General features: G+C 39.3%; 2 protein-coding genes across 3 annotated transcripts in view; both read left to right on the top strand.

The window, feature by feature from the left end:
• Positions 1–13,811, top strand: part of LOC135476371 (notchless protein homolog 1-like) — a 62,096-nt gene that overhangs the window by 30,066 nt on the left and 18,219 nt on the right. The gene's annotated exons all lie outside the window — the stretch shown is intronic.
• On the top strand, positions 1,440–12,905 carry LOC135476589 (uncharacterized). 2 transcript variants are annotated; one of them, XM_064756663.1, is made up of 7 exons: positions 1,440–1,923; positions 5,013–5,220; positions 6,587–6,683; positions 7,292–7,449; positions 7,964–8,184; positions 9,458–9,641; positions 12,328–12,905. In XM_064756663.1, the coding sequence occupies exons 2-7, from the start codon at positions 5,019–5,021 to the stop codon at positions 12,516–12,518; spliced, it is 1,053 nt and encodes a 350-aa protein (XP_064612733.1). In that variant the 5' UTR covers positions 1,440–1,923; positions 5,013–5,018; the 3' UTR covers positions 12,519–12,905. The 2 variants fall into 2 exon arrangements, with proteins under 2 accessions (XP_064612733.1, XP_064612735.1); XM_064756665.1 differs by lacking the exon at positions 1,440–1,923 and having other exon boundaries at positions 4,430–5,220.

Below are 13,811 nucleotides of genomic sequence, written 5' to 3'. Positions count from 1 at the left end.
AAATTTTATTTATATTATTGTAAAACAACAAGTGGATAATTGTGTCTGGAATTATGAATATTTACATGATAGAAAGTAATCTTTGAGATGATATGGGCTCAACTTGAGGTAATTATTTTTATTCTGAGCTCTTGAAAACAAGCCTCCGTGGCTCAGTTGGTTAGCGCGCTAGCACAGCATAATGACCCAGGAGTCTCTCCCCAATGCGGTCGCTGTGAGTTTCAAGTCCAGCTCATGCTGGCGTCCTCTCCGGTTGGATGTGGGAAGGTCTTGCAGCAACCTGTGGATGGTCGTGGGTTTCCCCCGGGCTCTTCCCGGTTTCCACCCACCATAATGCTGGCCGCCGTCGCGTAGAAGTGAAATATTCTTGAGTACGGCGTAAAACACCAATCAAATAAATAAATAAATAAATAAAAACAAGTGAATGACCAAACATTTTGACCCACAAACATTTTGTGTCATGTGATTGGTCTTTACAAACTAGCGATATTTGTGTTTCCGATATGCCCATAACTTAGTCATAGTCTGGCATTGTGAAATGTTCTTGGGAGAGGTTTGGCAAGATGACATTACAAGACAACAAATATTGAAGTTAATATTTGTTATTTCTGAAGCAAGGTGGAAACAATGGTAATTGTGTTAACTCTGTAAATTGACTTCTAGTCTGGAATTCTAACAAGGTCACGGGATACGCCTTGTTTGAGATAAACATCATTTATACCCCACTCTCATGATAAAAAGGCAGGGTTTGGGTGACAGCCAGAGAAGCAGTGGATTTCTGTGGTTGAAGAAATAAGTTGTGCCCGATTACTTAAAATTGTCTCGCTTTCAATTTTCTCAGTGTGTGCAATTTTCCTTGCGATATCTTGGTTCTACAAATTCACAAAGATAAACCCAATAAACATGAATGTACTGGTCCAATTCCGGGACTTAACCGGTTTGTTACGGCAGTACCGGCAGTTGGAGAGTTTAACAAGGCCAGTGCTGAACCATTTCCGGCTTGCCGCTATTTTGCCAGTGTTATGATCGCCATATCTGGCCCAGCGCTGGCCCAGTTTAGTTTTACCGATACTCAAAGCATGTACTGACCCACCCTCGGGCCATTATTGGCTGGCCATTATTGAGCCATTAAATATCGCCGTAACTTGCCCGTTGCTGACCCAATGAAGCTTTGCCGTTATGGAGACTTTAAAAAATCCCGTCAAGTCCCACGAAGCGCAAAATTTTCTTTAGATAAGTTTGCACAGGCCTGGGTCCAAAGAAATAAAAAGAATAATATTGAGTTGTGTTTTGTTTTTTGTTTGTTTGTTTGTTTTGATTTTTTGTGTGTGTGTGTTTTTTTTCTGCTTTTTTTTTTGTTTGTTTGTTTTTTTTAGTGGGGGGGGGCTATTTATTTTTTATCAGCATACAGTGGCAAATTATTACAACTGATTTAAACTTGAGATATTTCAACATAACCAAATGTGAGTTTCTGTTTACATGGAACGTGAAAATAACTGTTTTCTGGAGCTAAAGCTGCATGTAGATATTATAAAAATATGACATATTTTGTTTTCGCACAACTCGAAACATTGGTCGGGGATTTCCGTGCCTTGTTGCACCTGACCGGAGTTGAGCGAAAACCTCCGAGCGATGTTCCGATTTGAATCGCTCGTAAGCGCTCGGAAAAACGTTCGGAGTTTCCGTACCTTGACCGGAGTTAAGCGAAATCTCCGAAAGATGTAGGCTGACGAGTACTGTTGGGTTAACGAGCACAAAAGTACGAGACCTAAAATGTACGAGACGTTCTGTTCCGGCGCGCTCACCGGCGTGATACCGGGCCAATGCCGGACCGGACGATAGCCATTCCTTAACGAACATTCTGTAACAGTGAATTCTGGGATCTGGCGCCAAGAAAGCTGTCGGCTGCTACCTAGAGCTACGGTAAGATTGTCTCGAACTTTTATCACGAAAACGTAAAAACTACAGACTGTTACAAAAACATAATGAGTGACGGCAATTCAGTACATTTCACTTTCACTTTCCATTTTCAATTTCTAGATTATAGATACATACGAGTAGGCCAAACGAAGGCCCTGTCTACCTATATTATCAGTTTGGCACGGACAAGGATAAATTTACATGGGGACATTGTCAATCATTGGGAAGCACTGAAATTGTAAAGGCTAAAGCAGACATGCTGCATTCTTTACTTCGTTTTTGATGCCATGCTTATTTATTGACACAGATTGCAATCAGTGAATCACTAAAATAGTGAGTACATGTGACTTATTAAACAAAGTCAGTTGACAATATGTCGTACTGGACTAAAAGAAGGCGGATACATGAAAATGTAAATAAATATCTGTCCAATATAAGCATTGCTCAAAATAGTTCAAGGTCATGTCAGCTTAAAGGCCAGCAAAGTAGACAGACAGCTTTGGAGCATGGTTTGGTGAAAGGTCAAGAATTTGTCTGTATTAACAATGATCAATCTAGTGGAAGTACCAGTAGTACTACTCCATCTGGCATTGGCAGTAGTAGCCGTACTACAGCCGATGTCTCTATCAATACTGCCACTTGTTCCGTTGACAATACCACTACCGACATTAATGCTAGCTCCAAACAAAATAATACATTCACAGACAAAGCAGAAACCAATGATGTATTATATGAAATAATAGACAATGAAGGGACATTTCCTAACAGCATACCAACAATGGATGTAGACAGTGATAGATTTAATGATTGCGGTAGTACTGATTCAGAGGAAGAAAATGTTTTGTCGTCAGATTTGTTAGCTGCATGGGCAGTTGAAAATAACATCACTCACACAGCAGTTGGCAGGCTATTAGTCTTACTTAGAAACCATCATCCAAATTTACCTAAAGACCCCAGGACTCTTTTGGATACTGGACATGTTGTGGGGATAAAGCAGATATGTGGGGGTTCTTACTATCATTTTGGACTCCAAGGTTGTGTAATTCGAAGGATAGAATTGAACAAAAATATGGAATGTATCAAAGTCATAGATGTTCAGGTGAATACGGATGGACTCCCCATTTTCAAAAGTAGTAACACTCAGCTGTGGCCTATTTTGGGAATGATACAAAATGAAGCAAAATGCCAGCCGTTTGTCATTGGGTTGTTTGTTGGACAAGAAAAACCAAAGGATCCTTCTGAATTTTTGAAAGATTTTATCACAGAGTATACAAAGCTAAAACTAGAGGGGATACAATACAAAGGTAGGCATTACCAGATTAACATAACATCCTTCATCTGTGATGCACCAGCACGTGCCTTTATCAAACAAATCAAGTGTCACGCAGGTTATTCCGCATGTGAAAAATGTACGCAAAAAGGCGTGTATAATGGGAAAATGACATTTCCTGAAACTCATGCAACGCTGCGAACTGATGAATCATTTGAAAAGCAGGAAGATAAGAACCATCACACTGGAACAAGTCCGCTTTGCAATTTGTTCTCTATGGTGTCACAGTTTCCAATTGACTATATGCACTTAGTGTGCCTCGGTGTAATGCGTCGTATCCTTGTGTTATTGATAAGGGGTCCACTTACAATTCGCTTAGGGCCTCAGACAAAATTACGCATTTCAGCTGCCTTGCTTCACATGTGTAAGTTTATACCTAAGGAGTTTGCACGAAAACCCCGTTCACTGTCAGAGATAGACCGATGGAAGGCAACAGAATTCCGCATGTTTCTTTTGTACACAGGAACTGTTGTTTTAAAGGACAGTATCGCTGATGAGTTGTACAAAAACTTCCTTCTGCTCTCAGTCGGAATTACCATACTTATAAGTCCGTCTCTCTGCTATCAGTTAGTGGGCTATGCACATAAGCTTCTAGTAAGCTTTGTCCAACACTTTGCGCACCTTTACGGTGCTGACCAGGTCGTGTACAATGTCCATAATCTGGTCCACCTTGCTCAAGAGGTGAAAATACATGGTCCTCTTGACACAATATCAGCATTTCCTTTTGAAAACCACCTGAAAACTCTGAAGCGGCTTGTGCGGAAGAAAAGCTTGCCATTACAGCAGCTTGTCGCAAGACTGAAAGAGATCTCTCAGATATCTCCCTCAGCTGCTACATTGCCCACAGCTGCTGATGGTGGACTGAAAAAGCAACATTTTCTTGGTCCAATTCCACAGGGATATAAATACCAGAACTGTGTCCAATACACAGAAGTTGAACTGGACCGTTTCTGTGTTGTAACAGAAACCGGCAACAATTGTGTTGGGGTAGGGTCAAAGGTTTGCCTCATCAAAAATATTTTGTATTGTGGTGGAGATGTACTGGTGGTTTATCAGTCATTCAGATCATGTAGACCATTTTTCTCTTATCCTCTCAATTCAAGTGAAATCAACATCCACATGGTCACCGACCTCTGTGACAAACTCCATGTTGCTCCCATCCAGGAAGTGGTTCGGAAATATGTGTTGTTGCCATATAAAACTGTACATGTCGCAATTCCTCTTATTCACAGCTGTTAGGTACAGAAAAGGGATATACACGTGACATTATGCAGGGTTGGAGTCTTATACATGTAGAATCAGTAGCAATAGTCTTTTTTGTGTGTTTTTTAAATTTAATCCAAGAGCGATAATTTGATCAAATCTTTTTGTTGAGAAAGCCCCAAATGCCTGCCTTACCATAACTTTCTATTTCCCAGACATTGCCAATATATATGTATGTATGTATATTGATTTAATGATACTGTGGTTCAAGTTTCTAATATTTGTGAAAACATTAGAGGACCAACTAGAGGGATTGTCATTGAAAATGGAAATGTACTTCAGTTATTAGACAATAAATATCTACATACTGTACATACATGTATTTAAACCTTTCCAAGCTTGAACTAGCCTAATCATGACACTGTTTAATTATTGTTTCTAAAAGTCTAGTGAAGGACTATAAAAGAATTGAAGAACAATGTTGTATGTGACATACACCCCAAATGTAATTGTGATTTGTGTAAATGTACTGAATTTGTGAATCCTTTCTTATTTACAGACATACATGTCATTGACAATGTATGCCGTTGTAGTTTTTGTGGAGACGGATGAAGTAGAGCTTGTTGCTTCCAACTGGTTACAGTCTCAGACAAAAACTTTTTGGCCACCGTATCGCAATATGTCTAACGTAACTAAAGCTGTAAAAGACAGAGTAGCAGCTGACAAAACTTGGCCAAGTTACAGCATTCGCATCCTGTCTGCTTGTGGTGAGTATCATGTAAAACGTTTCATTATTAATTTTAACTCATTATATTACATGTCAGACATACAGTTCAGAAAATGGTGATTCTAAGGTTCTAAATAATGCTGCATATACTTCAAAGGGAAAAACTAACCATTTTAAGACGTGTAAACCACATATTAATTAGTCTCTTGTTACCTGCAGGCTGCAGAACTGTACATTCATGGGGCAGTTTTGACCTTCAAACCATCAGAAAATAGCTCCAATGTATTCCTTTTTGATATCAAAAAATGAAAAAAACCTCTGTGATGGTGAATCATTACAATCATGTTCGCCGACAACACACTCAGATGAATGACTTGAGGCAGGTTTTCCATGCATTGTTTTACAGGTCGTGCAGAAAGTGTCATGCAAATGTAAAAATTCATCTCAGGTGCTGCACCGATAGCCTCTAACGATAGCAATTAAGCATCTTATATTGGTGCAGCAATGTTTCACTGGTATCACAAGTGTGCAACAAAGCAATGGTTTACTTCTAGTGCTCTAGTTTCCTCAATGTATGAAGTTGGTGGCCGTTGTGCAAATACATGTAAGGTAATATTGAATACTTAAATGATGTTAAAACAAAACAAAATGAACGTACAGCGGAAAGAGAATAACCAAAGCAGTGACGTGTGTGAGACATTGGGATATTTGGCTCACACAGCCGAATGAAAACGTCTCCCTGTCACTTACCTCAGACAGGGTTTTATTCTAACTGTTCATGTGATTGCAAATATACTACCACACATGCCCCTTAGCAGCGCGGTTTGAACAGAATTAGGTAAAAATAAATACTTGTTTAAGTGTTGACAACTAAGAAATTGAGAAAACTCGGTTCGCTGTATTGTTTATACATAACAATGGACAATATGAAAATGAAATGCATAGGTGCCAGGCCTTGGGGAACAAATGCCCCCCACAGCAAAGTCCCAGAATATGCTGGGATAAACCACAATTGGTCAGTCAGGTTTAAACCACAATTGATCTATCATCTTATCGCCTAATTCAGATATTCTTGCCTGTGGGCCGTGGCGCAGGGAAGCCAGTGATCAACATGCTGGGATGCAAATTCAAACTTTTCGAGAACAATGATGCTAGTAGCGCTGTGAAAACAGAGCCGCATTTGCTGGAGAACTAGCGCATTCCATCACTGTATAATACAGGAGGGAAGTTGTCGGTGACTTGCCAAAGGTCAACTGGTGGTCAACTGGTGGTTTTTCCCTGGTTTTTTTTCCACCCAACCATAAATACTGACCTTCTGTCATATAAGGGAAATACTCATGAGTACGGTGTAATAAAAATGGACTGTAATCAGTCAGTCAGTCAAATGTTCTGCATTTTCCATGCAGATAGCTATGAGGATGGCAGAAGAAAGCTTCGAATGGCCGAGGAAACCTCAGACATACAAACAGATGATGAAGTTGGAATGGGGAAGGGTGCAAGAAGGTACATAGAGAGAACAGCATTAAAACAACACTATTACAACAATAAGCCTCCTGTAAAGAATAAAGAGAAACAAATCAAAACTTAAAACACTATCGCCCACAGCCATGGAGTAGTGGCTAGCGCTCTTGGCTGCTGAAGTGCTGGTCAAGACATCCCGGGATCGATTTCCCATAGTGTCAGGGAATGTTTCTCTCATTCCAGGCCGTTTGGCTGATTGGTTATGAGGCTATCTTTTGCAAGGTGGACGACAACGCTTGTAAGTACCAAGAAAAATCAGGTAATATTGGTATTAATGGACTGCAATTCGTTTGAGACCTCCTGCTGTCCACCTTTGATTATGTGGAGAAGTTGTCAGTGACTTGCCAATGGTCGGTGGTTTACCCTGGTTTCTTCCAGGGGTTTCTTCCACCCGGGGATGCCCAGAAATACTGACTCGCCATCATATAACAGAAATACTGAAAGGAACAATCTCAGCCTTGCTTCACAGAGCAAATTAAGATCGCGCTGCTTCCAAACTCGCATTTTTTTTCTGACAAGAGCACTATCATAATTTGATAGTGAACAATAATGTACACATGTTATAATGCACCGATTGCCTTACTGTACAGGCGCAAAGAGCGAACACTATACAGCGACACAGACGATGATGGTGATGATGAAGCTGTTGCCGGACCAGTTAAACGCAAACATCTCCCCCCAGCCCCGCCAGTCCCACCTTTTCCAAGCCTCCATGTTCCTGCTGGTATACAAGTGGACAATCGACAAGGTACCGTGTCCTATCTTACACAAATTTAACATGTAAGGCTTGTTTTTGGAGTTCAAGGTCAAATGCCACATTTTTAATATTCGTTAAAACAACCATAAACAGCATCAACTGGAATATGTGTCATCAGGGGCAAGTATGAATAAAGCAGCGTACTGATGACGTCGCGACGTTCTGAAAATCAGGGGCGACAAGCAAGGGAGATTTGTTTACATTCAAGTGCCACAAGGCTGTGGTCGATAGATATGAGTCGGAATTCGAGAATACACGCGTGAAGTACACAAAATAGTATCAAAAATGCAAAAAGACAATCATTGTGCAGGTAATGTGATTAGTCAACAGCATAAATACCGGTACATCACGCACTGACACATCGCACTGAAAGGACCGATGATGTAACTAAATCAACAGCCTGATCTTGAAAGTTGTGTGACAACAAATAACACTAGCTGTAGACAGATTTCATTAAATCTAAACAGCGTGTACATTAAATATAGTTATAATGCTCTTTTTTCAGCCACAGACAGAGAAATACTAAAGGCTATCAGTGCTGTCCAGGTATCTTTGGATGAAGTCCGCAAAGAGGTTTTGTCCCAAAGACAGCTGCTGAACATGATGATCAGCAAAGAGGCATCAAGTGGCACCATAGATGTGATGGATACCTTTCCAATAAAGTCCATGGAAGAGCTGGATGGAATGGAAAACAAAATTGAAGATAAAGAAATTGCTAAATCACTGGTAAGTTTGTTGATGTCTGTCTGTTCATCTATCTGTAAGCAAGCTTAAGCTGACAACTCATCTTCTCGTACTTCAAGATGCTGCTTCAATTATTTCTGAAGTTTTTGCCCTATTATGATAGATATTAATGATAGTAAATTCTTGTCCGATTTTGGACAGTATGTGCCTATACCTGCAAGAGAGCTTGTCAACGCATCTGCTCCTAAACTCATCACAGGATTCTCTTGTAACGTGGTAAACAAAACGGATGCCATGCTGGGATGGTCATCTCGTCTTGGGTGTTACATGGCTGCAGATATTTCCGGAGTTGAAACTTCGTGGACATGATGGATTTCTTATTTGGATCCAGCTGCTACAGTGTTTTCCAAATGGTATTGTCGTGGTCAAAACCAATTGAGTTACCTCAATGAAACTTGGTGGGCTGATAATTTTTTTGTACTGGTATGGCAATTTTATGTCACTATTGTGCCTTATACTTTATTCTATGTGTTTTTTCTACCTTCCTATGGCTGCCGGTAGATGTAGAGGGCGGGGGACATGGGTGGAAGGTCTTATGGTACATAATAATCTATGGAGGAGGGAGTACATAGATAAATATGGTCCACAGTGGCTGATTTGGATGGGGAGGGGGGGGGGGGGGGAAAGCATGGTACATTACTATTATCAGCGGCGGGGGATTTAGGGGAGAGGCTTGGTACATAATAATGATTAACGGAAGAGGATTGGAAGGGCAATGGCAGTACATAAAGATGGTCTATTATGGAAAATGGAAAGGGGGTTGGGGGTGGCAGTATGTTAAGGTGCCGTTAAGAAAGAAAATAAGGTAAGGCAGCTTGAGTAACATCACAGAATTTGCAAGATGATATTTCAGGAACATGAGATGTTTCACCTTAAGGATTGATGAATAGAATTAGTATGGGGAGTTAGAGTGATAATTTCAATTTCAATTTATTATTCAAGCACAATTTATACTCACATATAAACATGGCTCAGATAAGCATTAGGAGGGATGAATTCACTTAGTATTACTTGAGCCCTCGGGTCCAGGGGTTTTTTGTTAGCGCAGCTTCATGTTCAAAGAAGTAGCACTTGACTCCCACCCAACCCATCACCACCCTAGCCAACTTTTGGCAAACAACTGTATTGCTTTACAGCTTGAAAATTTTCACTTAGCATCACCTTCAGGATGTAAAAAAAACAATATAGGTAACCATCAATGCTATTTTGGCTTTACAACACAAGGTTATTATACCAGTATGTAATATTATTGTAGGTCAATCAACTCAGCCTCATCGGGGGTTCTAATCTTAAGGAGGCGACCAGACGGGTGATGTCTCAAACCATATCCCATAATGTTGCTCTGAACCTTAATTGGGCAGGGAGGAAGGGCTGGAAAGGTCAGCAGACTGAACCGAAGAGAGCATTTGGTGGTCTGCGCCTATGCGCTGCAATGAAAAGTAAGCATTTTACTGAGCATTTGTTTTTGATATTAATGTATCCTGGACAAAGTTTATGTGCCTGCATTTTGGTCCTTGGCAATTTGCTTCCCATCTATCGCATTGGTGATTGGTGGGTTAAATATTATAGTTTTTCATTCTCTCTTTTTTTTTCATGACCTAATTGGAGTTGAAGAATGTTCATTTTGTCTGTTTTACCTCAGTCTTGTATTTTGAGGGGAAGAAAACTAAAGAACCACAAGTATCCTAGCTAAAAGGGCTTTCGTTCCTCATTCTATAGTTGGTTGTACTTTTGGTAGCATGGTAAACTGCTAATTATGCTAATTACTGGGAGCTGCCAACATTGAACTGAACTGTGTTCTGTCATGGAATAAGTTAAAAAAATTCTTTATGTACTATCCCCTTCAAATATTGTTGTTGCTTTTTGTTACATTTAATAGAGATGGGAGATCGTAACAGTGCTTTTAGAAATATAAGTTGAACTGTCCTGATCATAAAAAGTGCTTGAAACAATCCCTACCTACAAAGAAGAAGAGTCTAGGAGATCAAAAATGGCAGCTCCAAGTAACTACCATAATTGGCAGTTGATTGTGGTGTTGCAAGTCGTAATTTCAAAGTGCGTGCAACTATACAAGTGGAATGAAAGGCCTTTAAGCTAGGATAATTGTGGTTCTTTAGTTTTCTTACACTTAATGAAATAAAATCCTGTCAGGTGATTCAATCGCTTAAATAATGGACTATCTTACAGAATTGACCTATTGTTTGACAGGCAAAGCGGCAGGCATGAACGCTCAAACAACTGGTCCATACTGATTGTCCATTATGTAGTTGATTAGAGGCCCTGAAGGAGACTTTTATTTCTATTTCCCATAATAAATCCTGTCAGGGTCATCAGGTCGCCTTGATGAATTGACCAGTTGTTTTTGGGCTCCAGCCTTCGGCTCAGGGGTTTAGCCAGAAATCTGAAGCAAGGTGTCCAATTTGCCGGTTTAGAGGTCATTTTTCTTGAGAAGGGTGTCCAAAATTGAAATTTTCCTATCTCACTCATGTTAAAACTGCTGAAAATAGCCCGATAAAATGGGACCAGTTTCAATTTTGCCTATCCAGTTGGAACGTTGCTTGGCTTCTCCCTTAATTCCGTTTGATAATCCATTATCTAGGCTGTTAGTTGACACAAATAACACAACAGTACCTGTAATAGTATGCAGGGCGCAAATTATAATATTAGAATTTCCACTCATCAACATTGCTATTATAGCAAGTTAACAACTCCGAGAAAAGACATACAATTCATTTTGACTCTATATTTAGGTACCTTGCTACATTTCGCAAATTATACAAAGGGTATTGCAATTCCGAATTGAACACAGAGTATTCTGCCAATTCTTTTGTTATGCCACAAAGATCTTAAAAGCATAGTAAGGGTTGATAACAAGTTAGTCTCAAATGAAAAATGGTTCACAAAAATATTTTTATTTATTGTCTGCGATTTTTTCTTACAAAGTTATGAGGATTTGAAAATTTGACTTTATGGAAGCCTATTGAGAACCGAAGAACCAGTGACGTCACAGGAATTTGTTAATTCCGCAGCAATTGTTTATTCCGGCATCAAACTTTCATGATTTAATACGCAAGCCAATATCACCCAAAGCATTTTAATCGAAGACGTAGTATCCATCCAACATGTATGATCTACAGAAATGAAAGCAGAATTATGACATCACTGGACCTTTTTATGGCCGAAACAGGCCTCCATTGAATCTAAAATTTCAAACGCTTATAACCTGGTGAGGAAAAATCGTAGAAAAATAATAAAAATATTTTTACCAACAATTTTTTATTGCCTTTCATATGACGATAAACTTCGGTGAGGCCTTATTTTCTTTTCTTTTAAACGGGCTATGCCGGACATTTTCAGCAAAAAGTGGAAGTGGTAGTCGCAAATCAATCCAATCCTATGCCATTATTAAAGAACAGCCCAAAATATTGCCCTTTACCATAAATCAGACTCATTGATGCACGCCTTAGTGTTTAGAACAGCAGATAAAGTTCAATAAAACCGTTAATTCGGGTCGAATTAGCAATTTTATCAACTTAATCAACGGGCTAAAACGTGCATGGATGAGGCTGATTTTTGGTGGGAAGTATTATTTTGCCTAGTTCTTTACCAATAACATAAGATTTGATTGATTTGTGACTATCAATTTTTTTTTGCTGAAAATATCCGGTATAGCCCCTTTAAGTAATTTCTTGGTTATTGGATTGGTCAATTACTGCTGGTTACAAAACTCGTTACATACTATAAAGGGATTTAGTTGAACTTGTCATTTTATAAGATTGGAAAAACAGATACATTAAAAGAGCGGCATATACAAAACCTTAATGGTGTAACCGACGTAGGGAAGATGACTTAATGTCACTTGTGCATTGTACTGTGACGTCATTTACACAAATTATTCACATGATCAGTAGTACAAGCTGGCCTCATAAAGACATCCCGTGATCTCAAACCATCTCGAATTGGATAATTTGAAAGCCAATTGTTTTGTTTCTTTAAATGGGCTTATTCTCAGAAACTTTCAGTTTGCCTAGGATGATTCTATACACGTTGACGTGTAGTTATTTCGATACAGTTGTATTCAAAGAAACTGGCAGTTAATTTGCCTTGTGAAATGTGTGTTCACAGAAGCGATGCTGAAGAACGTTGCCTTCAAAACAACAGAAGACCAGGTCGAGAGAGAAATGATGATATGGCTTCGCAACGCCTGCGACAGGCATGGGGGCAGGAAGAGGCGCGCTGAGTCTCAAGCCACTGTGTCAGTAGTGACTGTTTCGGAAAACAGCAAAATCGCTGAAATCACTGAAAATGAACTTTGATCGGTCCGAGCTATTTTCCTGTGCTTGATTTAAGAGTCAACTCTTTTTGTGCCATTGGTGCAGGTGGGATCAATTAAACTATTTGAAACTTACATATACATGTTGGTTGAGTTCCTTACTTTATAAATGTAAGTAAGTTCTGAAACTGTTTTGGTGATTCACTGGTCTCCCACCAGTTTGTATTCTTCATCAAACCTTTTGCCAAGAGCTGCTATGGTAACATTTTCAACCTTAAAGCCAAAGGTTTTGACAGTCGTACTGTTTGGCATATATGTTGCTTTCTTGTCGACCAATAGAAAAAGGTTAAAAAAATATCAAGGTAGGGTTACTGCAAATATCAATTTAACAAATGTCGCTGAATGATTACTTTTATTCCTAGGAAAAGCAATGGATTTGATTGGGGATAAGCATTCTGGGTCTTCACTATATCTGTTTAGGACCAGTTATGAGCAAAGAGTACATTGGCCCAATTCTAAATGTACTGTACTGGCCCTATTCTTACAAAGATTGGTGCTGTATTGGCCTAATAACTTTATGCAACTCTGGGCCAATCAATGTATTACTACACTGGTCCAATGCATGTTTAAAAATGGATACATAATGGTGAAATTCCCAAACCAGTACTGGACCAGTGCCGCGCCACTGTGCAAAACGTGTATTGGTCCGATAATTGTTTCCCCAAATGGCCCAATTGAATACGTGTCAGAGTGCCAATATTGGTCCAATGCTTTTATGTTTCTTGGGAAAAAGCATAGTTTTTAAACTTTATGTGGGATAAGTTATCGATGAATATAATTATATACATATATGCAGTCAAGTGTTGTATTTTCTTTTAAAGTTATAAAGATTCTATACATGCAGTATCGGTAGGTGGTAGGTGGTATAACGCTAACCAACTGAGCCTCAGAGGCCGTCAATATGTCTTCTATGATTCGTGGCTAGTTGTGCATGTTCTGTCTGTTGCTCCAGACTATTTTTTTTTTCCTAAAACATATTTGGTTGTTATTTTACTTCAGAACAAGATGACCCAATTATCATTGCTATGAAATATACATTATTACAGCTAAATTATATTGGAATTTTATGGGTGTTCTGACACTAACAAATCCTAAAAATGGGACAAAAATAAAACGGAAAATCCACCTTTTTATCCTGTCTGATCTTGAGCTTGTTGTGAATTTCCTGTCGTGAAAGGCTTTCCTGTCATGTAAATATGTCTTCAACAGGGAAAATTGCTGGGGTGGTTTTTGTTTTTGATCTGTCCAATCTTTTTATGAGCTGTTTATGAATTTC

Source organism: Liolophura sinensis, chromosome 10 (genome assembly GCF_032854445.1).
Source record: "Liolophura sinensis isolate JHLJ2023 chromosome 10, CUHK_Ljap_v2, whole genome shotgun sequence".
NCBI lineage: Eukaryota > Metazoa > Mollusca > Polyplacophora > Chitonida > Chitonidae > Liolophura > Liolophura sinensis.
This window is presented reverse-complemented; position numbering and strand designations above follow the sequence as displayed.

Excerpts from the sequence above, each read along its gene's own strand:
- LOC135476589 (XM_064756663.1), top strand. The coding sequence starts at position 5,019 with ATGTCATTGACAATGTATGCCGTTGTAGTTTTTGTGGAGACGGATGAA. Across the intron at positions 6,684-7,291 it reads ATGGGGAAGGGTGCAAGAAG|GCGCAAAGAGCGAACACTAT; the intron begins GTACATAGAGAG and ends CTTACTGTACAG. Across the intron at positions 9,642-12,327 it reads CCTATGCGCTGCAATGAAAA|AAGCGATGCTGAAGAACGTT; the intron begins GTAAGCATTTTA and ends GTGTGTTCACAG.